Source organism: Erythrolamprus reginae, chromosome 2 (genome assembly GCF_031021105.1).
Source record: "Erythrolamprus reginae isolate rEryReg1 chromosome 2, rEryReg1.hap1, whole genome shotgun sequence".
NCBI lineage: Eukaryota > Metazoa > Chordata > Lepidosauria > Squamata > Dipsadidae > Erythrolamprus > Erythrolamprus reginae.
Window position 1 is genome coordinate 201,866,923 of NC_091951.1, and position 26,939 is coordinate 201,893,861.

The 26,939-nt window shown below is 41.7% G+C and overlaps 2 protein-coding genes across 6 annotated transcripts in view; one reads left to right on the forward strand and one right to left on the reverse strand.

Annotated features, from left to right (window-relative positions):
- Nucleotides 1-557: 557 nt before the first annotated feature.
- Nucleotides 558-14,180, reverse strand: APEX2 (apurinic/apyrimidinic endodeoxyribonuclease 2). Its single transcript, XM_070741255.1, has 6 exons — nucleotides 13,952-14,180; nucleotides 11,560-11,643; nucleotides 8,254-8,434; nucleotides 4,763-4,909; nucleotides 2,960-3,029; nucleotides 558-1,890 (listed from the first exon to the last, which is right to left on the reverse strand). The coding sequence occupies exons 1-6, from the start codon at nucleotides 14,070-14,072 to the stop codon at nucleotides 922-924; spliced, it is 1,572 nt and encodes a 523-aa protein (XP_070597356.1). The 5' UTR covers nucleotides 14,073-14,180; the 3' UTR covers nucleotides 558-921.
- Nucleotides 14,181-14,994: 814 nt separating this feature from the next.
- The window catches only part of PFKFB1 (6-phosphofructo-2-kinase/fructose-2,6-biphosphatase 1), a 36,685-nt gene continuing 24,740 nt past the window's right edge, over nucleotides 14,995-26,939 (forward strand). For 3 of the 5 annotated variants that reach the window (XM_070741269.1, XM_070741273.1, XM_070741270.1), the window contains exons 1-3: nucleotides 21,576-21,739; nucleotides 24,169-24,294; nucleotides 24,421-24,517. In XM_070741269.1, coding sequence (XP_070597370.1) covers nucleotides 21,649-21,739; nucleotides 24,169-24,294; nucleotides 24,421-24,517 — 314 coding nt within the window. In that variant the 5' untranslated portion in view covers nucleotides 21,576-21,648. Of the gene's footprint in view, nucleotides 15,092-21,575; nucleotides 21,740-24,168; nucleotides 24,295-24,420; nucleotides 24,518-26,939 lie in introns of those variants that run through there. The other 2 variants (XM_070741274.1, XM_070741272.1) reach the window with 2 other exon arrangements.

Here is a 26,939-nt window from a genome sequence, read left to right on the forward strand (position 1 = left end):
AGCCTTCTCTGTGGCGGCCCCAACCCTCTGGAAGCAGCTCATCCCGGAGATTAGAACTGCCCCCCCCTCCTTGCCTTTCGCAAACTCCTTAAAACCCATCTCTACCGTCAAGCATGGGGGAATTGAGATATCTCCCCCGGGCCTATACAGTTTATGCATGGTATGTTTGTGTGTATGTTTGCTTTTAATAATGGGTTTTTTAGTGTTTTTTAAATTATTAGATTTGTTGTACATTGTTTTATTGTTGCTGTGAGCCGCCCCGAGTCTACGGAGAGGGGCGGCATACAAATCTAATAAATAAATAAAATAAATAAATAGAGGCAGGTGGATGGAGCCTCACACTCCCTTCGCAACCGGCTCTCTGATGACTTACAAGCATGAGTGAACCAGGAGCATTTCACTCCTGGCCCTTCTGTTTAAAATCCTCCAGCCACAGCAGATGAGGGATTTAAAAGCATTCAAACAAGCTCCAACTACAGCCGTAGAATTTCCTACCCTCGCCTCCTCTCTCTTCAGGAAAGAATATCCCCAATTTACAGAGAAAATACAGAAGGGGGTTTGTTTTTTTGTTTTGACCAAATATCTTTATTTTAAACCAATGTGTGTGTTTTTTTTAAAAAGGTATTTTCTACAGAGGAGAGTCATTTTCCAGAAATGACAAAGATTTCAGTTTTTGTATGGGGCAACAGCGAAAAGAGGACTACTGAGATCAAAGGTTACCCGAGTCCCTGTAGAAATTCCTATGATATAAAAGAGGCATGTTGAGCACGGGGAAAAATATGCATCCTTGAACCCGTGTCAGCCACTTGGGAATTACTCATCCCAAGCCAGAGTGCCCTACCTGGGCAATTCAAATGGAGTGCATAGCCCCCAAAGCACAAATCAGATTCAGCCTCTCCATTGCTTTACTCAGGAAGTGCCCTAGCTGGCCCACAGGAAGTAGTCACACCGTGCACGGGGGTCTGAGGGCTTCCCCAGAGGCCGGGCACAGACAAAGAAGCGCCGTCCACAATTCGGCCCTTGTTTCTTCACTGTCCGCAACACACAGGGCTCCTTGTGGGCCTTGCAGCAAGGTGGGTGCGCGGGGCCAGGTAGCAGCGATTTCCACAACACAGACTGATTTTGCGTGGAGGGAAGTGCGTTTTTCTCACAATTCCTAGCTGCCTTGCTGGTCACACCTTTAGAGGGTGTCTTCTTTGGACTCTCCACCAGTGTCCGCGTCACCCCCGAGACTTCCTCTACCCCACATTTATCAGCTATCCTTTCAGCGCTCTCCATAGGAGGCCGTTTCCCAGAATCCTCTGCTGACCCCCTCCGGACCACATTCAAAACGGACTGGCCCCTTCCACCACCCAAGTTCCCCGCTTTGAAAAAGCTACGCAGATCCCCTTGCCCTTTCTGTGCCGGTCCGGTCCGCCTTTTCTTCAAATCCCCCAAGGCAGACCTCTCCCCTTTGCTCCGTTTCTGCCCCTTCTCAGGCAGTTTGGCCTCTTCCACTTTTACCAGAAACCGGCTGAGCTTCTGTTGGGTGCCAGCAAACTCAGGCAGGAACCGGGTGCAGAGCGGGGGACACCGCAGGGCAGCTAAGCAGGTACTTTTCAGCACCGCCTGGACGGGACAGTGGTCCGAGCCCATCACCTCCGGCATGATCTGGGCATCGGTCAGTTCCAACAATGCCAGAGCACGGTCAGCCAGGATGTAGTCAATGCGGGTGCCGTAGTTCAGATGCCGGGATCCTGTGACGTTACACCAGCAAGTGTAGGCTTCATCCTGACTCGGGTTCAAAAAGCGGAAAGTGTCCACAAAGAGGTTCCCATTCTCAGAATCTCCCGCAGGCTCCCAGAGGAAACCGTCCAGCCAGCGGCGTCCAGGATGCTCCTGGAAGGATTCCTGCAGTCGGAAAAGAAGTCCTGAGGGATTGGGCGGCATTGGAGTCAAATAAATAAATGAATAAAGTAATAAAGAAGCACGAGGGAGACATTGTTGGACCATCAGGCTAGTTTTATGAGATTAAAGTGCTTTCCAAGTATCACCAAATGGGTGTAAGATACAGTGGTACCTCTACTTAAGAATTTAATTCGTTCCGTGACCAGGTTCTTAAGTAGAGAAGTTTGTAAGAAGAAGCAGTTTTTCCCATAGGAATCAATGTAAAAGCAAATAATGCGTGCGATTGGGGAAACCACAGGGAGGGTGGAGGCCCTGTTTCCTCCCAGGAGATTCCTAGAGAGGCCCCACGGAGGCTTCTCCCCGCCTTTTCCGGCCCTGTTTCCTCCCAGGAGATTCCTAGAGTGGCCCCACAGAGGCTTCTCCCCGCCTTTTCCGGCCCTGTTTCCTCACCGGAGATTCCTAGAGTGGCCCCACGGAGGCTTCTCCCCGCCTTTTCTGGTTAGTTACAGAGGCTCGGGTTTGTAAGTGGAAAATGGTTCTTGAGAAGAGGCAAAAACATCTTGAACACCCAGTTCTTATCTAGAAAAGTTCGTAAGTAGAGGTGTTCTTAGGTAGAGTTACCACTGTATTGATACCTGGACCTCAAAATAGGTAGAACCATGTCTCACATACAGTGGCCCTGGCCGCAAATGCGGTCATAGTTTAAGGTTTACAAGACCAGAGTTTCCATCTCCTTCTGAAGTAAATGTGGCAGGAAACTGTGCTGTTGGATTTCAGTAATTATAACTACAGGAGTCTCAAGGGTTCCAAAAAAAGGTCCTGGAAAGCCCAATGTGAGCCTGGTGCTATAGTTTGCCCTCCCCTGTTTTGTAACAACCCTGTATTATATTATTGATTTACTGTTCATCCCAGTTCTATTACTTTTTAAAATAACTCAACGTGGTAAATATGTTCCTATTTTCTCCACAACAACCAGCCCATGGTGAGTTGGGTTGAGAAAGCAACTGGTCCAAAATCGCCGAGCTGGCTTTCATGTCCAAGGTGGGACCCAAACTCATGACCTTCAACTCACCAAGTCTCCTGGATCACAGTGATCGATGGGCCTGTGTGCGGTATTGATGTCTCCCAGGATGATTACATGGCTAGAGGAAGAGAGGAAACGGGCACAAATCTTCAAGATCGAAATTTTAGAGACTGCTAGTACACATATAAATTGCAGCTGATGTCTCCGAAGCAGGACTAAGAAGTATCAGCAAGGCGAAATTTGGTTCCAAGTACAAGCTTACTTTGGAGTAAAAGACTGAACATTCACAGTGCTTCTCAATTACTTTCTATTATGCCCAACCTACTATACCCAAATTGTGGCTCCCCTCCGGCATTGGTCTATTGCACCCCCCGGGGACTCACCCCACTATTTGAGAAGCAGTGACTTAAACCAAGTGACATCTTTGGCCTGTGTCAGAAAGAGTCAGATTAGCAATGGTTTTACAACGCTTCAAATACATCCGTTTTCTACAATTTTTCACCTGGCATTTCTGTTGCTGAAGATAAAAAACTAAACATGGAAATTTTCTTTTATAAAGCATGCCATGACCTCCATCCATCACCTTGACCAAAAACCACATCAGGACAAACAAGCAAACAAATATATCGGAAAGAGCTCCAACATGTTTCCCAAGTTCTTAACAAAACACTCCAAGCAAACCTCCCCATAATTTTGTTCCACCTAGCCACCAACTTTCCTTCACAAACACATGATGATGCTCAGCGTGCAACACACACAACTAGTTTTTGCTCCATAATTTCCTTTAAAAGTAGGTGATTTGCTCACACCACTGAAATCTCAGGATCTACAAATCCGAACAATCTGTAATGCACCAATCCCATTAAGTGAGTTGCATAAAATTCAGGACAGATACATTTATTTATTAAATTTATCTGGGATAAATAGGCTTTGTCTTGAATTTCATATAATATGCATATAATATTTCATATAATATTCATATAATATGCACGCACCGAGTCTACGGAGAGGGGCGGCATACAAACCGGACCAGATTATCTCCGGGACCGCCTTCTGCTGCACGAATCCCAGCGACCAGTTAAGTCCCACAGAGTGGATCTTCTCCGGGTCCCGTCAACTAAACAATGTTGCTTGGCGAGACTCAGGGGAAGAGCCTTCTCTGTGGCAGCCCCGGCCCTCTGGAACCAACTCCCCCCAGAGATTAGAATTGCCCCACCCTCCTTGCCTTTCGTAAGCTACTTAAAACCCACCTCTGCCGTCAGGCATGGGGGAATTGAGATCCTCTTTCCCCCTAGGCCTTTACAATTCTATGCATGGTATGTCTGTATGTATGTTTGGTTTTTATAATAATAGGTTTTTTAATCGTTTTTAGTATTAGATTACTATTGTACACTGTTTTATTGTTGCTGTTAGCCGCTCCGAGTCTCCGGAGAGGGGCGGCATACAAATCCAATAAATAAATAAATAAATAGATAAATAGATAAATAAATAGATAGATAAATAAATAGATAGATAAATAGATAGATAGATAAATAGATAGATAGATAGATAAATAAATCTAATAAATAAATCTAATAAATTAAATTAAAGATAATATGTATTTTAATCAATTTATTCAATTTTTTAAAAAGCAGCTTGAATCCTACTTTTAAAAAGAAAGACGTCAAAGGAATACTACAGGTCTTACAAATAGGAGCACATACGTATCTGAGTCTCTTAGTTTTAGCAAACTTTACAGTTTCTCTGCAAGATAGTTCAACAGTTTTCCTCTCACTGTAGAAAGAATATTGCTTAGCCTAGCTCAACGCAGTAATAATAACAGCTGAATCAAGGGTTTCACAGCATACCTACCCTCCAGCTCTAAGAAGAGCTTCAGCCCGGACTTGCAAGAGGCGGTAGAATTGCAACTTGAAGTCTCCACGTTCTGGCTTTTCAGGGTCAGCGCGAGGGCAATACACATTGATGACAGTCAGCACAGTTTCCTGCTGTTCTGAAGTGCTACAACACAGAGAAAGTGTAGAGTTCAATCCCCCTGCCATTCAATAATGCTCAGCCAACCGCACGTATTATGAAGAATCGAACCCCATGATGGCGAGCCTACGGCACAGTGGCACACGGAGCCATATTGGAAGGCCCGCGAGGCGTTGCCCTATGTCAGCTCCAGCGCACACGTGCACGCTAGCTGCCTGATTTTTGGCTTTAGGGAAGGCCGCTTTGCCCACCGGAACCAACTCCTGGTTTGCCTATTGTGCCGTTTTTCGCACTCCGGTGCTTCAGGAAGCTTCCCTGAAAGCTCTAGAGTGCGAAAAACAGCACAACGGGCAAACCGGAAGTCTGTTTTTCAAAACTTCCGGTTTGTGTGTTTGGCCATTTTTTCACCATCTCAGGCTTCAGTGAGGCCTGTGGTGCATGCACAGGAATGGGGGACAGGGCAGTGGAGGCGCACATCGGTAGTGGGGAGGGAATGGGTGTGGGCACGTGTGCGCGCTAGCATACATACACACACCCTTTTCGTAGGCAAACCAAAAAGGTTTGGCCATCACTGATCTAACCATTTCTAGCCCATATTCGAACCCCACTTTCTCCTATTGGAGGATATTCTAATACAGTGGTACCTCTACTTATGAACTTAATTCGTTCCATGACTGGGTTCTTAAGTAGAAAAGTTCGTAAGAAGAAACAATTTTTTCCCATAGGAATCAATGTAAAAGCAAATAATGCATGTGATTGGGGAAACCACAGAGAGGGTGGAGGCCCTGTTTCCTCCCAGGAGATTCCTAGAGAGGCCCCATGGAGGCTTCTCCCTGCCTTTTCTGGCCCTGTTTCCTCCCAGGAGATTCCTAGAGAAGCCCCACGGAGGCTTCTCCTCGCCTTTTCCAGCTCTGTTTCCTCCCAGGAGATTCCTAGAGAAGCCCCACGGAGGCTTCTCCCTGCCATTTCCGGTTACAGTTTCGGAGTAACTGTGGAAAATGGTTCATGAGAAGAGACAAAAAAATCTTGAACACGTGGTTCATATCTAGAAAAGTTCATAAATATGGGCATTTGTAGGTAGAGGTACCACTGTATTTAGCATTTATATGCCTCCTTCACTCAGCTTCACATCTTAAATACAAGCATCCTGCTGATCCAGTCCCCAACACATTTACTCTATCATTCTGTTTACAAATGATCGACTGAGAAGTCCTCAGAAAAAAGGACCCCAACACACTGCAATGATTGTATTGGTCCACTTCTACTTTTGTTTTTAGCTAAGAAGCATTTACTCTAATTAGTTGACCCTGTCAATGGAATAATTATGGTGATAATGTTAGATATGTTTCAGCCAGTTTAGTCTAGTAGCTAAGGCACCAGGAGACTGTGACGTTCAGTCCTGCCTTAGGCAGGAAACCCAGTCATTCTCTCTCAGTCCAAGTCACCACACAGGGTTGTTATTGGAGGGAAAATAGGAGGGGGGAGGAATGTTGTGTGTGTTCACCCCCGAGTTGTTTATAAAAATAATAAAGGCAGGACATAAGCAAAATAAAAAATATGTTTGTCATATGTCATATGAATATTGATGTATTTGTCTGGATTTGTTATTTATTTCCCGTAATGGAGTCCTTAGGGAGTTGGCATCATACAAATTGAATTAAATAAATTAATTTAATTAATTAATGTATTTCTATGTATTTCATCAAATTTACACTCTTTCTTTTGTGAGCTACTCAATCAGCCTGAACTCAAGTGGCAGGAAAGTTGAAGCAAGTAAGTAAATAAATATTATTATCACTATTATTATAAATGATGTCATTGCAACAACTTCTTTCCACTGGCACTCCCCAGCAAAAAGTATTGCAAATCAAGTTGCCTTTGAAACTGAAGGTAAAATGTTATTATACTGTAATTACAGTAGCTGGAACAGCCTTAATCTCCACGAATATATCTCTAATTCTTCCACCATGAGCAACATATAGGCTCATTCCAATGGGTTAATTATAGTTCTGGCAAGGCAGATTTGCTTCTCTGTGCCTTCAATGCCCATATAAAAGAATTTAGCAGTATTAACCAAATCATATCTGGAGAGATGACAACCATTTACTTTACACATGTATTGTTGAGTTTAGACTGGCGTGAAGAGTTTCTGAGTTCATGTTCACATTTTGTGGGGCTGCCACATTTATCTGTAAATCCTGTTAAATACTGGGATTTACCCAGTGGCGAAATTCAAAATTATTCCCTATAGGTTCTGTGGGCATGGCTTGGTCGGGGGGGTCCATGTGACTGCGTGGGCATGGCCAACTTTTTAAAAAACTTTTTGAAGCATTTTTAACTATCGGTTCTCCCGAACCAGTATTTAAAAATACTGAAAAGGTTTTTTTAAAGTTCTGACAATCAGCTGTGGCAATCAGCTGTGCCTGATCCTCAGAATTGTTTTAAAAATTTACTTTTTAAAGCATTTTTTTACTATCTATTCACCAGAACTGGTAGATAAAAATGCTTTAAAAATGGTGAGGGAGAAAGGTTCCGATGATTGCATGGCACAGCTGATTGTCGGAACCTTTTTTTTTCTTTTTAAAGCATTTTTTAACTACCTATTCATCAGAAACAGTAGTAAAAAAAATGCTTTTAAAAGTTTTTAAAAGATTCTGACAATCACGCGGCACAGCTGATTGTCAGGACCTTTTTTTAAAAAAATTAAAGCATTTTACTACCTATTCCACAGAACTGGTAGTAAAAATGCTTTTAAAAAGTAAAAAAAAAGAAAACCTTCTGAGAATCACATGGCACAGCTGATTGTTGGAACCTTTTAAAAACTTTTTTAAAGCATTTTTTTATTAGCGGTTCGGGCGAACCAGTAGCATTTCACCCCTCGATTAACCAGACATACTATACCTAGATTGGATACTTCCAACTGGCTCTTTGCTACCATCTAGCGGCTATCTGAATTTGTGCAGGCTGTTTATGCTCTCGAATTAAGTCCCAAATGCCTGGTTTACCATTAAGGGCTATGCAGTGATCCAAATTAAACATTGGGGGGGGGGGATTCAGAATATGCATGAGCGTACATCATTTCTGTCGGCACTTCCTTGTATCAAATCTTTTTTGGGGGATTCCCCTGTAGTCTTGTTGTGTGAGGTCAGAACAAGTTAGCCTTTTAAAGCAGTTACCTACAGATGCCACAGGAATGCTCCTACGCGCTCCAGCGCTTCTTTTCCCCTTCGAATCCAGATCACAACACCGCCTTATTAATTACTTCTCTGTTCATCTCCATATTATATGAGTTGTAAGCTGCCAGGAAATTTGCTAACTCAACATCAACAACAAGGCATTCCTTCTCCCGCCTTTGTGATTGCTATCTTTACCATATGCGGTGACGGGTTATCACTGCCCGGCCTTCACTGTCCAGGGCCTTGAGCTCATCAACTGTGAAGTCCTCTGTGTTTCCATAACAACCGACGGCTCCACTGTGCTTGGTAAACAGCCCAGACAAGCCCTCCTCAGCTGCTTCTGGGGTGGCACTTGCCTTACAGAAGGTTGCAACACCTAGAAACGCAGGAGATTGAAAAGGTCATCTTTCATCTGAAAGGGCAAAAAGGCTATCTACTTAATCACAGGCCCAACATTTTCACTAGCTGCAGAAATCCTGAACAGCAACCTATATGCGCAAAGCTATAATGCAGCCACAATCCAATCAAGGTAATATGGAAAGGTCATAAAATAAAAAGGTGATGGACAACGAAGAGAAGAGAAGGAATTCACACAAATGATGGAGAAGGAACTAAAAATGTTTTTTGAAATAAGTGTAAAAGGAGAAACATCATTGCAAAACCTGTGGGACACCACTAAAGCTTATATTCAAGGCCTGACTATAGCATACACAGCCAAAAGAAACAAGAAAACTATAACAAGAATTAATACAAGAACTTTAAAAAGCTGAATCAGATTTCCAGAGCAACCCTCAAAACGAAAAAAAATTAAGAGAAGAAGGCACATAATTAAACATAAATCTAATCTTATAATGCTAGAATTTGTGCAAAATCTGAAAATGGTAAAACCAAATTATTCCAAACAACCAAACAAACCCAGGCAATGGTTAGCCCAGTGTTTCCCAACCTTGGCAACTTCAAGATATTTGGACTTCAACTCCCAGAATTCCCCGGCCAGCGAATGCTGGCTGGGGAATTCTGGGAGTTGAAGTCCAGATATCTTCAAGTTGCCAAGGTTGGGAAACACTGGGTTAGCCTATAAGTTTTAAAAAATAAAAAGATAAAACAATAACCCAATTACAAAGCAAAGAGGAAAACAAGCATTACAAGAATGAGGAGAAAAGGAAATTATTACATGACTTCTTTCAAAATTTATATCGACAGGAAAATATAATGGAGGTTAATATTAAACAATACCTAGATGGAACAAGCCTGATTGAAATTGTGGAATCAATGAAGGAATTTCTTAACAAGAAAATAGCAATGACGGAGCTGGTAGAGGCGAGAAAGAAACAAAAGAATAACAAATCCCCAGGTCCTGATGGAATACCGGCAAAATTCTACAAGGACTGCTAGATACCTAATGTTGGAAATTTTTAGTGATGCACTAATGAATACAAATATACCACAATCTTGGACAGAAGCCCTTATCTCACTTATTCCCCAGGAAGATACAGACATAACACAAATTAGAAATTACAGGCCTATCTTGCTTCTCAACATAGACTATAAAATATTTGCAGCTATTATTTCGGAAAGTTCTAAATGATATAATACATGCAGACCAAAATGTTTTTCTCCCAAAAAGGAATATAAAAAATAATATAAGAATTATAATTGATACATTAGAATATTATGAAGCCACCCTAGAAAGCAAACAGCCCTAATTTTTCTTGAAGTGCAGAAGGCCTTTGACAACTTAAATTCAAAATGTATAATCTTACAATTGGAAAAAATGAACTTTAGAAAAAAATTTATAAGAATGATCTAAAAAACCAAAACAGCAAGGATTATAATAAATGGAGATACTACCGGAAACTTTAATATTATGGAGTGAGAAAAGGATATCCTCTAGCTCCTGTTATATATCCTGACGCTAGAAATACTACTAATTATGATTAGAACTGAACTGAACTATGTAAGAATGGATTTAGATATATATTTCATTGTAAATTGAAAAAAGGAACAAATAAATGTGAAATGGATGTAAAATAATATGGGATAATTGTCAAATAAGAAGATTGTAAAAATCTTTTTTTAACAAAAAGGTTTAATGCATTTTTTAAATAAAATACAGCCTTCCCAGATTTTAGAGTGGCCTTTGATTTAATTTCCCAGCGTAATCTTTGGCATAAGCTTCAAACTTCTTTATAAAAAGAAGCCTCTTCTGTTTATCTATTACTTATAATATGGTAAGGACAAGGTACAGCCCCCAGGGACTTTAAAACCAAAGAGATTCCTGCTAAGAGAAGAGCTCAGCATGGATTTATTCTGGCACCATCATTATTTAGTTATTACATCAATCCTTTAATTGCCATGATGAGCAAGTCTTATCAACCCACCAAAATGGAAGACAAGCATATAACAATCCTATTATATCCTGACACAGTAAATTGAAAACTGAATGAAAATAAAACAAAGATCTCTAAGCTTAGATTTTCACCATAAATTGGTATGATAAAGGATGTCAATGAACAAACAGTAGCTGAAAGATGAAAGAAAGAATATACTAAAATATTGTACAGTAGAGATGTCAACATCCAAGATACCTTAGCTTAGATTTAGAAGATACTCTCTATTTACAAGAAACATGGAAACATAGAAGTCTGACGGCAGAAAAAGACCTCATGATCCATCTAGTCTGCCCTTATACTATTTTTTGTATTTTATCTTAGGACGGATCTATATTTATCCCAGCCATGTTTAAATTCAGTTACTGTGGATTTACCAACCATGTCTGCTGGAAGTTTGTTCCAAGCATCTACTACTCTTTCAGTAAAATAATATTTTCTCATGTTGCTTTTGATCTTTCCCCCAACTAACTTCAGATTGTGTCCCCTTGTTCTTCTGTTCACTTTCCTATTAAAAACACTCCCCTCCTGGACCTTATTTAACCCTTTAACATATTTAAATGTTTCGATTATGTCCCCCCTTTTCCTTCTGTCCTCCAGACTATACAGATTGAGTTCATTAAGTCTTTCCTGATACGTTTTATGTTTAAGACCTTCCACCATTCTTGTAGCCCGTCTTTGGACCCGTTCAATTTTGTCAATATCTTTTTGTAGGTGAGGTCTCCAGAACTGAACATAGTATTCCAAATGTGGTCTCACCAGTGCTCTATATAGCAGGATCACAATCTCCCTCTTCCTGCTTGTTATACCCCTAGCTATGCAGCCAAGCATCCTAATGGGCAGTGTACGTAAGAAAGGGTGCAAACCACAATACAATTTCACATGCCAACAAAACAACATAGAAGAAATTAGAACATTACAGTACTTTGAAAAAAATAGGTCATGTGTTCAAGCTGGCTTTAGAAACATGAGATACTTTCAATCATACCTTTGCATCATACTTATTTCTTTATTCAGAGAATGGCACTGTTTAAGACATAGCATCAGGAATCAATTGAGAAACTATTAATCCAGGAATCAACCGGACTTGTTGATTCTAAACCATCCATACCTGAATAGCCACTACGAGTGCGACTGAAACTGAAGTAGGAGTTATAGCCCTCCACTATAGCCAAGGGTTCCTCCAACAGGTCACCTGAGAACAAAGCAGAATTTTAGTGAGAAAAAAGATCAGCCTGGGGCAGCTTTTCCCAGCTTGGTGTTCCCAGCACAGTTGAACTTCCCCTCCAGCCAGCAAGCTTTAGAGACAAACTACTGTATAATACACACATACACACCTCGTTTCTTTCCCAGTTTTTAAAGAGGGAATATTACCAGCATGCTAAAAAGAATCCTAGATTAATGGAGTGTATGGTCAGCTAGATTATGGCTTAAGGCTCAACGTGGGGAAAAAGTGTTTTTAAAGCATCTAATGTTCAATTGTGCAAAATTTCTCATTGTCTGAAATCCCAGGGACTCATTACAGTTTAAGGACTTAAAATGACTGGTTTGCCTCACTGAAACACAGGCACACATTCGCATGTTCAGCAAACAGGTAGATGAGATGTACATCAAGCTACTTGACTAAAACTAGATTTTTTAAAATTCCCTTTCAATATTGCGGTTGCTAGGGGTTTTCTTTTATCTAAAAAGTTCAATCAACACTGAGGTACTATTAGCTAAAATAGACAAAAAGCGTTCACCTAGATGTTGGAGATGCAACAAAGAATTCGGATAATATTATCACATGTGGTGGAGTTGTGACAAAGTTAAAAAATACTGGGGGAATATTCAAACATGGTTAGAAGAAATATTAGAGAAGAAAAAGAAAAGTAATCTGATTTTTTTTTTGTTAGGTATAGCTCGTGAAAATTTGGAAAAAATCAATTGTTTCTAATCCTCTATATAACGACAGCAGAGAGAATAGTGCTTGCACAACATTGGAAAAACAGAAAGGAAGATGTAATTGAAAAAATCACAATGTGTGCAGAAATGGATAGTTTAACTAAAGAAATAAAAAATGTAGATGAGCAAGAGTACACTAACTGTTGGAGTAGATTTTATCGCTGGATGGAAAAAAGTAAAATCAGAGAGTTAATATTAAATATTAGATAATATGGGAAGTAAATGTCAGAGAATCGGTCACAAAAGGAAAACCGAAAGATATACCAGAATAAGATCTTTGCCAAAACTCGATGTATATGTGTAAATACAATTCATGTAATAGTAAATAAGCACCATTAGATTTGTACTACAGGCACATCACAAATTGTCCAACTTTTCTTTTAATGTTTTTTTTCCTTTCTCTGTGTGAGTTTTATTGTTTGTATTTTGTGTGTTTAAATAAAGTTTATTTTTTAAAAAACCACTGAGATAATGTGAGAAAACAACAGCAGCTCCATTTTGCCCTCATGTTCATCTGCTTTAGTCTTAGGGTAAATTTCACACTTTTCCAAGGAGAAATTAACTGCAGTAAATGTATTATATATATGCAAATAATCACCTTGAAATATGTGACTCCTTTTACTCTCATTTATAGATAAAAGGAGCCAGATGATGATGAAATACAGTGTTAACTTTGAATGACAAAATAGATTTTCTCCAAGATGATATGCCCTCAACCTGGCCTTTTATGTTTTTCAGTGGTGACTCATTGCTGTTATAATCAAGTTCACGTTGTTGCTAGAATCCACTTTTAAATTTTCTTTTCATCCTCTCCAACTTTATGCATCCAGAAATATTGACATTTTTAACAATTCATTCTATTACTCTCATAATCAGATTAAGATATCCTGATCACACTACAGTTATTAAATTAATATACAAGGTTGTTAAACGAATGTGGCTTCCCTCCCCAACATTGCCTTTGCTTGTCAGAAGGTTGCAAAAGGGGATCACACAAACCCCGGGACACCATCATAAATGTGAGTCAGTGAGCATCTGAACGTAAACCACATGACCATGGGGATGTTGCAACAGTCATAAGTGTGAACAATGGTCATGAGTCCATTTTTTCTGTGCTGTTATAACTTCAAGCGGTCACTAACAAACTGTTGTCAGTGGAGGACTACCTGTACTGGCCAGGATGTCTGAAGCTGACTCATTTGGGCCAGTCTCTCCTTAGAAGCTGAAGAGGGACCTTGGAGATCTTCTAGTCCAGCCCCCTGCTCAAGCAGGAGAACCTATAACTTTTCAGACAAGGGACCTTTTGAAGGCAACCTGTTCCACTGCTGGATTGTCTGTTCAGATTCTTATAACTTCAATTTTGGATAGGGGAGTTACTTGCCCCGCAGACCCATCCCGCCAGAGAGCAAGTGGTAAAAGCTGCAATTTTTTTTAAAAAAAAATCTTTAAAAAATACGGAGAAACACAACCGGGGTTGCCAGCTTCAATCCCGGTTTTACATTTTAACCCTTGTCGAGCTCTGCCTCGCATTGATGCACATGGGAGATGCTGAGACTCACGGGTTATCTTAGTCTCCTGCAAGCAAATAACATCCGCTCCCAAAGAATCCAGGAGCTGCCTCAATCCCGCCGATCCCGCTCCTGCCCGGAGCCCGTTCACGTTCCAAGTCACCAGCCTCATCCCAGCTAAGCGGGACGGCTCCAAGCCAGGCAGAGAAGGGAAACCCTCCACTGAACGTCACTTCCTGCCGCCAAGCAAGAGAGGATTCTTTTTTAAAATAAAATGGGCGTTCACTTCCGGTTATATTTAGAATTAGTAATCTGCGGGTCGGAGGGGTGGGTGGGTGATGTAGTGCAGGGGTCTCCAACCTGGGCCGCTTTAAAACTTGTGGACTTCAACTCCCAGAATTCCTCAGCCAGACCCCTGATGTAGGGGAACAGTGCAAAGATGGATGTGCTATTTCGAACAGATAATGCACTCGGGGGTTTTTTGTTTAAAGGGGTAATATCTATAAGAGAGGATTCAAGATTTAGAATACACTTTATAAACCTGTGACATTATTGTGAAATCAATTATACTTGCTAAAAATGTTTACCACCAAGCATTTATTTTTTTAAGTTGACTTTCATTTTTTACCTGTGGATGTTTGGAAACCCAAGAGGTCCCAGAGTTGGCTATGCATTTCACCAGGACAAATAATCCCATTTATTTATTTGTTTGCTTGCTTGCTTGCTTGCTTATTTATTCTATCTATCTATCTATCTATCTATCTATCTATCTATCTATCTATCTATCTATCTATCTATCTATCTATCTTATTATAGTGTCCCCCACACACTCACCTAAAAATTGTAATGATTTTAATGGGATTTGGATCAAAAGATCGTCTTCTGTGCTCCTGCCCTCCTGGGTTAGACAACAACTTTACCCTACGATCTGTTGGCTGCTGTCTCCTCCTTCCAGCATTAAGGCTAATATTAGTACTGACCTTTTCTGCAAGGCCTTTTTATTTTTTTTTAAAGACTCTCTGGATTGTTTTGCCTCCAGCTCAGCTACAATTATTAATGACACCATGACTGGAAACCTGACCCCTAAAGAAAGTTCTTGCAGTAATGACAAGGCAATCCTTCCAATGCCATGGCTTCTAGAAAACAAACAGGATTGATCAGCTATGGAGGAAAAACCTGTCAAAATCCCAGGTAGGGTTTTTTTTTTAAAAAAAATGATAGGGCTGGTATTTTAAGGAGTTAAGGAACGGGCAGGATGCCATCTTAGAATCCAATACTCAATACCATTTGATTTGTGGCAAACGTGGAATGACATAGCTGCTGTCACCTTGTCTGGATGTAGGTTTATGATTCCTGCTGGGAAATACCCAATACTGTGTTGCACAGAATAGCACCCTTCCACCCCCTCCATCATCTTAGCCCAATAAAAGCCTTCCCAGCTTATATTATACTTCCTGGCCTAGAATGTTGGCAGCTTAAAGGTAGAGGCATTGATGTCCAAGATTTGCTCTGGAATATACAGATTGGGTTAAAATTGTGTGTGAAAGGGCTGTCACTGTTAAATGAGGGTAGAAGCTGAGTACATATTGAGCAACTTGCTGCAAAGCTAATCTACTTGCAAAAGAAAGCATACAAATACATAGCCAAATAGTATAGTGAACGGAGTTTTATTCATTTTTATCTTTAAAAGGATTTTTTACCTAATTTATTCCATGTCAACTAAACTTGCCTAACTTTGTTATCTTATCTCCATGTGATGTCTCTGTAATAAAAGTCCATTTTAATTTGGCATGTTTTCCCTTGTTTAATAATCAGGTTTATATGCCAGATTTCTTCCAGGATTTTACAGTGGTATATATAAAATCCCTCCTCCTTCTTTCTCACAACAGCTCTACAAGGTAGGTTGGACTGAAAGAAAGTGATAGGCCCAAAGTCATCCAGTAGCTGAGAATGGATATGAATGTGACTTTCTGATCCCAACTCTATGACTTAAAGACTATCCCATTGTGAGTCATCTAATGTAGTCAATGGTCTTCTAATGTAATTTGTCTTTAAAGATCTGCAGGATGATGTTATTTTTCCTTCTTATAAAATGGGTACAGTAGTTATTATTGAATTATAACTTTTGATTTTGTGTTATAGTCAATGGATTTTTTTTTATTATCTCCTATCATTCATCAGTCCCAGGGCAGTCATAGAGAATAAATATAAACATATCAACATATAAAAATATGACTTTTTAAAAAATGCATTGGATTGTGCTTACTTTAGTGTAAGACTCTTCTAATGTATATTCAAACAGTTTATTAAATATTTATGTAAAAATGTTAATAGAAGACAGTTGTTTTCATTTGATAGTGATCAACTGGTGCTAGCTATTGCCTCATGCTCAAAGAAAGGACGTATGAGTATCCAGATTTCATCAAGATTTTAAATGCTAAATTTCCAGATTTGTATCATAATGGCAAAGAAGTTTACAAACTGATCACAGGCAGAAAAAACTCAAGGCAAATGGTGAATTGGTTCTTTAGGTAATCAGGTTTTAATCAGAACCAGAAATCTGAATTATCAACCAGGTTCAAGATATAATCATCCTGGAAAGTCTTATTTCCAAGTTACAGTCCTTTGTATCAGATTAATAAAGTATCACTTTCCACTGAGCCATTTTCTTTGTTTTGAGAAATATTATTTTGTGATCTACAGTACTTGCCCAAGCACCTTCTGATGAGGAAAAAGTTGGCTTTAATCGAATAACATTTAAAAACTTGGCTCATTTCAGATCATATTCTTAAACTGAAAAAGAATAACATCATTGCACTATTTATCTATCTATCTATCTATCTATCTATCTATCTATCTATCTATCTATCTATCTATCTATCTATCTATTTTTTATGCCGCCCTTCTCCTTAGACTCAGGGCAGCTTACAACATGTTAGCAATAGCACTTTTTAACAGAGCCAGCACATTGCTCCCACAATCAGGCTCCCCTATTGTTAGATTCGGGGTTTGAATTTTATTATTTTGGGAGGTGGATTCTCCTCCCCCCCCCCCCAAAAAAAATGCCTGCTGTTTCAGTGCTGTTTAATATTATCTTGGAGGATGAGGGACTTTGATCTCTTTGATCTCGGCTCTTGCTTGTTTATCTTCTTCAATGTTGCCCAGGAAATGCCAGCAAACCATCACAAACCTCATAGTGGTAGTTTAAACTGTCTGTGCTATAAGGTAATCTGAAAGTTATAGTTATCCCATAAAACACTTACATTTGGAATATCGCCGTTTAGAATTCTTAGCTCCAATGCTAGTCTGAAGCTCTGTTTTCTTCAGGAATTCTAGTTTGTGGGCTAATTCATTAGTAATCACCAGTAACGCCAATATTTTGTTTGGCTCGTGAACTATTATGGATCAAAGCTATATCCAGGGCAGGTTGGGCTCTTTGACACCAGTTTCAGTAGTAGTTCAGGATCATTTCTTCCAGCCATGATCTCTGGCAAGCTCTGCACTTGCGGTGGACGTGAACACACAGACACAGAACTGGGAGTTATGGGTCACTTTACTAATTAAACCAAGGACTTGCCGAGGTAAAAAGAAAGAGGGCGGAACTGCTGTTTCCGGAACATTCCTGGGCATCTATGGGTGAAAGCCCCTTGCTGAGCAAAGGAGGGTCCCCTTAACCTTGAACTTGGACTTGAACTTGACCCTCCCTTGCTCCTTGCCATGCCCACGCGTGTGGGGTGGCTCAACCACCTAGTTATCATCTCTGGGCATGTGGTGGATGAGCCCCAGGGGCATCTCGCCTCCATAACCTGGGCCGGCCTAGCCTTGTAATCATGGCGAGGAGCGGCCCATCACCTTCCAATAGGTGCCCAAAGGAGATCACACAGTTGCTGCTGTTCTAATTATTTCCGCCCCTTACCCCCAAAGGGATGAGAGAATGAATGAACTTTCCAAAATTCAGGCCGAATTACCCTAGACATATTGAGATTAGATGCCAGACACCCCCTAACCATCTCCCTTCCCAGCTACCAGTGTGGAGTAGGCAAAAAAACAGCCGTAATCTAATGGTGCTATGACCATCAAAAATTCCTACTCGGCCCCCGCAGGTGACGACCAAAACACTGCGGCTAAGGGAAGGGCTGGTGGGTGCCTACAAGCCAGGCCGGCGGTCTTTCGAAAAGGAGCAGCGAGTGGCATGCGAGCCCTTATATGGAGGGTTGCCGCTTGTCCCCTCAGAAGCTCGTCTTACCCTGCGACTGCGCAGGGCATTTTTATTTGTTTGTTTGTTTGTTATTTTGTTTGTTTATTTTGTCCAATACACAATGAGGGTTTTAGTGGGTATATATCAATATACATATAGTAAAATACATGATGAATGTTATAGAGGAGATACTCATAGTAAAATATATCTAAGAAAGAATAGAAAAGAAGATATAGTAATAGAACGTATCAATGAAAGAATAGAAAAAGAGATATAGGAATAGAAGAAAGGTATAGGAGATATAAGAGAGCAATAGGACAGGGGACAGAAGGCACTCTAGTGCACTTGTACTCGCCCCTTACTGACCTCTTAGGAATCTGGATAGATCAACCATAGATAATCTAAGGGTAAAGTGTTGGGGGTTTGGGGATGACACTATGGAGTCCGGTAATGAGTTCCACGCTTCAACAACTCGGTTACTGAAGTCATATTTTTTACAGTCAAGTTTGGAGCGGTTAATATTAAGTTTAAATCTGTTGTGTGCTCTTGTGTTGTTGTGGTTGAAGCTGAAGTAGTCGCCGACAGGCAGGACGTTGCAGCATATGCTGGGGAGGGGGCCAACATCCCTCTCCTCTCTGACCCGACCACCAGTGGTGGTGAGTCCTATGTGCTCCCGCCACCACTGCAAACGCCGCCGGCCATCAGGTGGCCAATGGTCCCTTGGTCTTGAAGCCATAGAACAAACAAATGGTGATTTGAAAGTAAAGTGAACCAGTGGCTTCCACTGAAAACAAAATAATGGGGCTTTGGAACTCTCCATGGTAGTAAACCATGTTACAGAGAGCTGAAACCTGTGCAAAATCTTGAATTTTCTGCTTTCATTTATTAGAAATGCAAAGTTCTAGCTCAGGTGGCTGTAAAGACAAAAGACAAGAAAAATCAAGAAAAATGACAACAAATATTGAGAATACTGAGAAGATTTCGCTTTATAGGTGGGAAGAATTGGCTTTCTTCATTTAAAATTAAACATCATCCAAGCCTCTGTCTCTACCCCTGTTTAGGATAGGATAGGATAGGATAGGATAGGATAGAATAATTCTTTATTGGGACAGTGTGATTGGACACGCAAGAAATTTGTCTTTGGTGCTCTCAGTGTACATCAAAAAACAAGATACATTTGTCAAGAATCACGAGGTACAACACTTAATGATAGTCATAGGATACAAATAAGCAATCAAATCATAGTAGGAAGCAATATCAATATAAATCAGGAGGATACAAGCAACAAGCTTACAATCATGCAGTCGTAAGTAGGAGGAGATGGGGATAGAAATGATGAAAAGATTAATAGTAAAGCAGAGTTAGTGAATAGTTTGACAGTGTTGAGGGAATTATTTGTTTAGCAGAGTGATGACGTTCAGGGAAAAACTGTTCTTGTGTCTAGCTGATTTGGTGTACAGTGCTCTATAGTGACGTTTTGAGGGTGGAAGTTAAAACAATTTATGCCCAGGATGCCAAGGCTCTGTAAATATTTTCACCGCCCTCTTTTTGTCTTGTGCAGTATACAGGTCCTCAATGGAAGGCAGACTGGCAGTAATTGTTTTTTTCTGCAGTTCTGATTATCCTCTGAAGTCTGTTTCTGTCTTCTTGGGTTGCAGAACCAAACCAGACAGTGATAGAGGTGCAGATGACAGACACTGTAATTCCTCTGTAGAACTGTACCAGCAGCTCCTTGGGCAGTTTGAGCTTCCTGAGTTTTCACAGAAAGAACATTATTTGTTGTGCCTTTTTTGATGAGGTTTTTGATGTTAGGTGTCCATTTTAGGTCTTGAGATAGGATAGAACTTAGAAATTTCTGATTCTGATTCACTTAACTTCTTACTTAAAATATATGGGTAGATCTGTAGATCTGAAGGTCAGCGGTTCAAATCTCATCACCGGCTCAAGGTTGACTCAGCCTTCCATCCTTCTGAGGTGGGTAAAATGAGGACCCGGATTGTGGGGGCAATACGCTGCCTCTGTTCAAAAGTGCTATTGCTAACATGTTGTAAGCCACCCTGAGTCTAAGGAGAAGGGCGGCATAAAAATTGAATGAATGAATAAATAAATAAAATAAAATAAAAAAAGAAGATGGTGGCGCCTAAGGTACCACCAAGACAGCTGGCTCGGGGGCATGGCAGGCCTGGGTCGCTGCTGGTTCCAGCAACCCAGGCCGCCAAGCTACTACCGGTTCCATAGAATCAGTCCGAACTGGGAGGAACCCACTTCTGGACTGGACATGGGTCTCTGGCGGATGTGCAATGATTCCAAACAGATGATACGCTTAATCCTGCCTTCCAATAAATAAATAAATAAGTGAGTGAGTGAGTGAGTGAGTGAGTGAATAAATAAATAAATAAATGTAACGTTTGCATACAGTATGTCAAATAAATAAATAATGGTGCATATGGACACACTATCACAACTAAACTCAACTGCAGGATTTAATTTAAAGAAACTGAACGTTCTAGAGCAGTGATTTTCAACCTTTTTTGAGCCGTGGCACATTTTTTACATTTACAAAACCTTGGGACACATTGAGGGGGGGGGGGCTAAAAAAAGTTTGGACAAAAAATTATCTCTTCCTTTCGCTCTATTTCTCCCTCCCTCTTTCTCTCCCTTCCTCTTTTTTTCTCTCTCTCTCTCCATCCCTCTTTCTTTTTCTCTTCCTTCTTTCCTCTTTTTTGCTCTATTTCTCTCTCCCTCCCTACCTCCCTCTATGTCTTTCTCTCTCCCACCTTCCCTCCCTCTCTTTCTATCTCTCTCTCTTTCTTTCTTTCTTTCTTGCTCTCTCTTTCTTTCTGTCTCTCTTATTCTCTTTCTCTCTCTCTTGCTTTCTCTCTCTCTTGCTTTCTTTCTCTGTCTTTCTCTCTTGTTTTCTTTCTCTCTCTCTTGCTTTCTTTCTCTGTCTTTCTTTCTCTCTTGTTTTCTTTCTCTCTCTTGCTTGCTTTCTCTCTCTCTTTCTCTTTCTCTTTCTCTCTCTTGCTTTCTCTCTCTCTTTCTCTTTCTCTCTCTTTCTTTCTTTCTCTCTCTCTTGTTTTCTTTCTCTCTCTGAGCTTCGCGGCACACCTGACCATGTCTCGCGGCACACTAGTGTGCCACGGCACACTGGTTGAAAAACACTGTTCTAGAGAACTGGAAGTAAGAAACAAGACCCGGTGTCCCTGATGTTGAAAGAAAGACCCACTTGATGTCACTTGAAAAAAATAAACCTGGATTACAAAGGCTAAGAAATGAAACAGGGTGTCTTTTTCAATGTCTCTGTGTCATCACTTTCTGCAGTGGTGATTCTAAATGATACCGGGACCTTTCTCTCCCTAATAACAAAGTTTATTTGCCCAGAAGTGAGCTTCAGGTTATCTGTAGTGTATACAAAGGTGGGAGTTCAACGACCTCTCGTCCCACACCAAACCTACCTTTCATGCATATGCAAACACTGGATCAGCCATAACTCAGCCTTCAGGAAGAGCCAGACGGTCCAGTTCTGCAAGCTAGGAAGACGGTTGTCAGGATGTCTGGAGAGTTTGGGGAGCTCACACAAACTCCCCTCCAGAAAGTATGGATCCCCCGCACCAGCAGGCGTCTGCAGCAACGCAGGGGATGTGAGTGGGGACGAAAAAGTGGGTCAGCTCTTTCCCCCTGAGGAAAAGCGAAGCTCTCTTTACGGGTGGTAGGAGGTTACAAAAGGGAAGGGCAAGGCAGGGCCAAACGAAATCTTCTGAAGCTGGGTTTTTTTCCAGGGATAATATATGGGAGCTATGTGAAGATGAGGGCTAAAGCAATCAGTGGCCAGTGCCAAGGCGGAAGTGTGAAGGACGTCACTCTGCTTCAGACACCACTTTTTTTATTTCTCTTTCTAATATTCTTCCCTCCCCTCTCTCTCTCCCAAACAGGAATCCTGATCTCTTGTAGAGGAGTTTTGAAATTAACTAGGGCAGTGTTTCCCAACCTTGGCAACTTGAAGATATTTGGACTTCAACTCCGCTGGCTGGGGAATTCTGGGAGTTGAAGTCCAAATATCTTCAAGTTGCCAAGGTTGGGAAACACTGAACTAGAGGGCTGTGTGCAATCCTAAGGAGCCACAAGTACTCGATAAGGCCCAACTTGCTCAGGCAATAATCATTTACAATGAGGGAAGCTCATTACATTTGAATATCTTCAAGGTTGGTCTCTGAGCTCAAGCTTCCTGAGAGAGAGAGACAGAGAGACAGAGAGAGAGCGAAAAAAAACTAATCTTCCCTATAGGTCACTGATGGCAAACCTATGGCACGGGTGCCACAGGTGGCACGCAGAGCCATACCTGCTGGCACTCAAGCCATTGCCCTAGCTCAGCTCCAACATGCATATGTGGGCTGGCCAGCTGATTTTTGGCATGCAGAGACTCCAGGAGGGTGTTTTTGGCTTCTAGAGAATCTCCGGGGGGAAGGGGGATGGTGTCCCCCCCTGGCTCCAGGAAGCCTGGGGAGGGCGAAACACGAGCTGACTGGGCCCACCAAAAGTTGGGAAGCAGGCCGTTTTCGGCCTCCAGAGGGCCTCCGGGGGATGGGGGAAGTGTTTTCGCTCTTCCTAGGCATTGAATTATGAGTGTGGGCACACGCATGCTCTTTCGGCACCTGAGGAAAAAAAGATTCGCCATCATTGCCCTAGCTGAGCTCCAATGTGCTTGTGTGTGCCAGCCAGATGATTTTTGGCTTACACAGAGGCTCTGGGAGGGTGTTTTTGGCTTTCAGAGAGCCTCCAATGGGTGGGGGAGGGCATTTTTATCCACCGCCGGCTCCAGGGAAGCCTTTGGAGCCTGGGAATGGTGAAACATGAGCCTACTGGGCCCACCAGAAGTTGGGAAACAGTCCATTTCCGGCCTCCAGAGGGTCTCTGGGGGATGGGGGAAGCTGGTTTCGTCCATTGAATTATTTATTTATTCATTCATTCATTCATTCATTCATTTGTCTAATACACAAATACATAGGAAGAAAAATAGACATATAGTAATATATATAAGGGTAAAAGTGAACTTAGAGGAGAGGATATATGAAAGAAAGAAAATATATATGATAAGTGAGAGAAAGGAAAGACAATTGGACAGGGGACGAAAGGCACACCAGTGCACTTATGTACGCCCCTTACTGGCCTCAGGAACCTGGAGAGGTCAATCGTGGAGAGTCTAAGGGAGAAATGTTGGGGGTTAGGGGTTGACACAATTGAGTCCGGTAATGAGTTCCACGCTTCGATAACTCGATTGTTGAAATCATATTTTTTACAGTCAAGTTTGGAGCGGTTAATATTAAGTTTGAATCTGTTGTGTGCTCTTGTGTTGTTGCGGTTGAAGCTGAAGTAGTCATTGACCGGTAGGACGTTGCAGCATATGATCTTGTGGGCAATACTCAAATCGTGTTTTAGGCGCCGTAGTTCTAGGCTTTCTAGGCCCAGGATTGTTAGTCTATTTTCGTAGGATATTCTGTTTCGAGTGGAGGAGTGAAGGGCTCTTCTGGCGAAATATCTTTGGACATTTTCAAGCGCGTACCCACACTCTTTTGGCACCCAAAGGAAACAAAGGTTTGTCATCACTGCTATAGTCTGGACTTCCAACTTCCAGAATTCACAATAATGGCCAGAAAATCCTGCAAATTAATGACTATGAATCCAGTGACCACCAAGGTGGAACAGGTCTGAATTAACTGTTTCCTATCCCACAATAATCTGCTGCGCTGTAGGTTTTACTGAAAGACTCTGTTGGTTGCTTTAGGATTCAGAGTTCTAACGCTACACCAGAAAAGGTTTGGGTGTATTAGACCTGTGTTTCCCAACCTTGGCAACTTGAAGATATTTGGACTTCAACTCCCAGAATTCCCCAGCCAGCATTTTCCTGGCTGTGGAATTCTGGGAGTTGAAGTCCAAATATCTTCAAGTTGCCAAGGTTGGGAAACACTGTATTAGACAGAACACTATTCCTCTCCGTTTCTGGATTTCTGAGTTCCTGGATCTCATCACAAAATTAGGCTGAGTCTCTACTCCTTTTTCCATTTTTTTCCAGCCTCAGTGCCACAGTTCACCAATTCACCAACTATGGTGATTATGGTAGGATTGCCAGCACGGGGGAAAACGTACATCTCTAAAAAGCTCACTCGCTACCTCAACTGGATTGGGATCCCCACTAAAGGTACGGAGGGGAATAATTGATTCATTCAAGGGGAATGGAATCAAAAGGGCGGAGGGAGGACCTCTTAAGCCAGCAGAGAAGGACTTACTTAAAAATACAGAACCATCCGAGTCTCCATCTCCCTAGTGTTCAATGTTGGACAGTATCGCCGTGAAGCCGTCCAGACGTACAAGAATTATGAGTTCTTCCGTCCAGACAATGAGGAAGCTATGCAGATCCGAAGGTGAGGCGCTTATTCAGATCTGATTGGTAGAGTGGAGAAGAGGGAGGAGGTTGTTTCCTACCACAATGCCCACCGTAGTCTGGCAAGATGCCCTCTCGCGTCCTAGTTTGACTTAACTTGGGCAGAGGGGCAGCAAATGAACTTTGAAATACAGTGGTACCTCATCTTACGAATGCCTCTTCGAACGAACTTTTCAAGATACGAACCTGGTGTTTAAGATTTTTTTGCCTCTTTTCTGAACTATTTTCACCTTACGAACCCAAGCAGCTGCTGCTGGGATGAAGGGGTTTCTTTTCCCCCCCTTTTTTGAAGAAAGAAAAGGGAGGGGCAGCTTGGAGGAGTAAAGATTTTGCATGCTTGCAAAGGCACTGAAACGGTGTCTTTTTAAGAAAGAAAAGGGAGGGGCAGCTTGGAGGAGTAAAGATTTTGCATGCTTGCAAAGGCACTGAAACGGTGTCTTTTTAAGAAAGAAAAGGGAGGGGCAGCTTGGAGGAGTAAAGATTTTGCATGCTTGCAAAGGCACTGAAACGGTGTCTTTTGAAGAAAGAAAAGGGAGGGGCAGCTTGGAGGAGTAAAGATTTTGCATGCTTGCAAAGGCACTGAAACGGTGTCTTTTGAAGAAAGAAAGGGGAGGGGCACCCCCCTTGCCTTTCTTCCTTCCCACTCACCCTTTAGCCTAGCCTTGCTTCTTCCACCTGCCTCCTCTAGCTGCTCCTCCCTGCCCTCTGTTCGCCTCCCTTCTAAAGTTTGGGATTTTCCTGAAGGATTTGCACGCATTATTTGCTTTTACATTGATTCCTATGGGAAACATTGTTTCATCTTACGAACTTTTCACCTTATGAACCTCCTCCTGGAACCAAATAAGTTCGTATGATGAGGTATCACTGTACAATCCTTAATTTTTGTTTTCTGAAGATGTTTCTGTGGCATATATGGAATCCAGGAGCATTCTTGGAAATAACCATTATGCTTGAATGTAGCATTTTGTTTTCTAATATTCTATCTTCCCATTTAATGTTCTTGTAAAAAAAAATAGAGCATTTAAAACAGTCATATTGAAACCATAGAGTCTGGTGCCCAATTGAGTTGTCACCTCACATTGGCCCCCTGCTGACCTTTGGGGACCAGGAGATATGGGTCTTGGCAAGACCACGTTTTTGTTTTTTGTAAAAATGGCTGAAATAATAGTACTTAGACTTATATTTCATTTCATTTCATTTTATTGGATTTGTATGCCGCCCCTCTCCGTAGACTCGGGGCGGCTAACAACAGTAGTAAAAACAACATGCGACAATCCAATACTAAAGAAACTAAAAACCCTTATTTTAAAACCAATCATACATACGAACGTACCATACATAAATTGTGGAAGTCTAGGGGGAAAGAATATCTTAATTCCCCCATGCCTGATGACAGAGGTGGGTTTTAAGAAGCTTGCGAAAGGCAAGAAGGGTGGGGGCTATTCTAACCTCTGGAGGAAGTTGGTTCCAGAGGGCCGGGGCCTCCACAGAGAAGGCTCTTCCCCTGGGGCCCACCAACCGACATTGTTTAGTTGACGGGACCCGGAGAAGGCCCACTCTGTGGGACCTAATTGGTCGCTGGGATTCGTGCGGTAGAAGGCAGTCCCAGAGGTAACCTGGCCCGGTGCCATGAAGGGCTTTATAGGTCATAACCAACACTTTGAATTGTGACCGGAAACTGATCGGCAACCAATGCAGACTGCGGAGTGTTGGTGTGACATGGGCATATTTAGGGAAGCCCATGATTGCTCTCGCAGCTGCATTCTGCACGATCTGAAGTTTCCGAACACTTTTCAAAGGTAGCCCCATGTAGAGAGCGTTGCAGTAGTCGAGCCTCGAGCTGATGAGGGCATGAGTGACTGTGAGCAGTGACTCCCGGTCCAAATAGGGGTGCAACTGGTGCACCAGGCGAATATACTGCTTCACAGTGCTTTACAGCCCTCTCTGAGTGGTTTACAGAGAGTAAGCATATTGCCCCCAACAATCTGGGTCCTCATTTTACTGACCTTGGAAGGATGGAAGGTAGAGTCAACCTTGAGCATGGTGAGATTCAAACTGCCAAAATGTAGGCAGCCGGCAGTCAGGAGAAGTAGTTTGCAGTACTGCATTCTAACCACTGTGCCATCACAGCTCTAATAATGCACACGAACCCTTCCACACAGCTTAATGTGCTACTGAAAAACTCATTGTTGCTATTTCATAATAAAGATGCTGAAAAGGGGAGGCTCTAGAGGAAAAGTCAGCATTCCCACTACCTCTTGAATTTAATTTTTTTTAAACCCATAGCTATTAATACAAAAATAATGTTTCAAAGATTTAACATGAGAAACATAATTTGATCGACTGATGATGTGCCATTGAGTTGGTGTTGATTATTAAGCATTTTCTTCTCCAATACCACT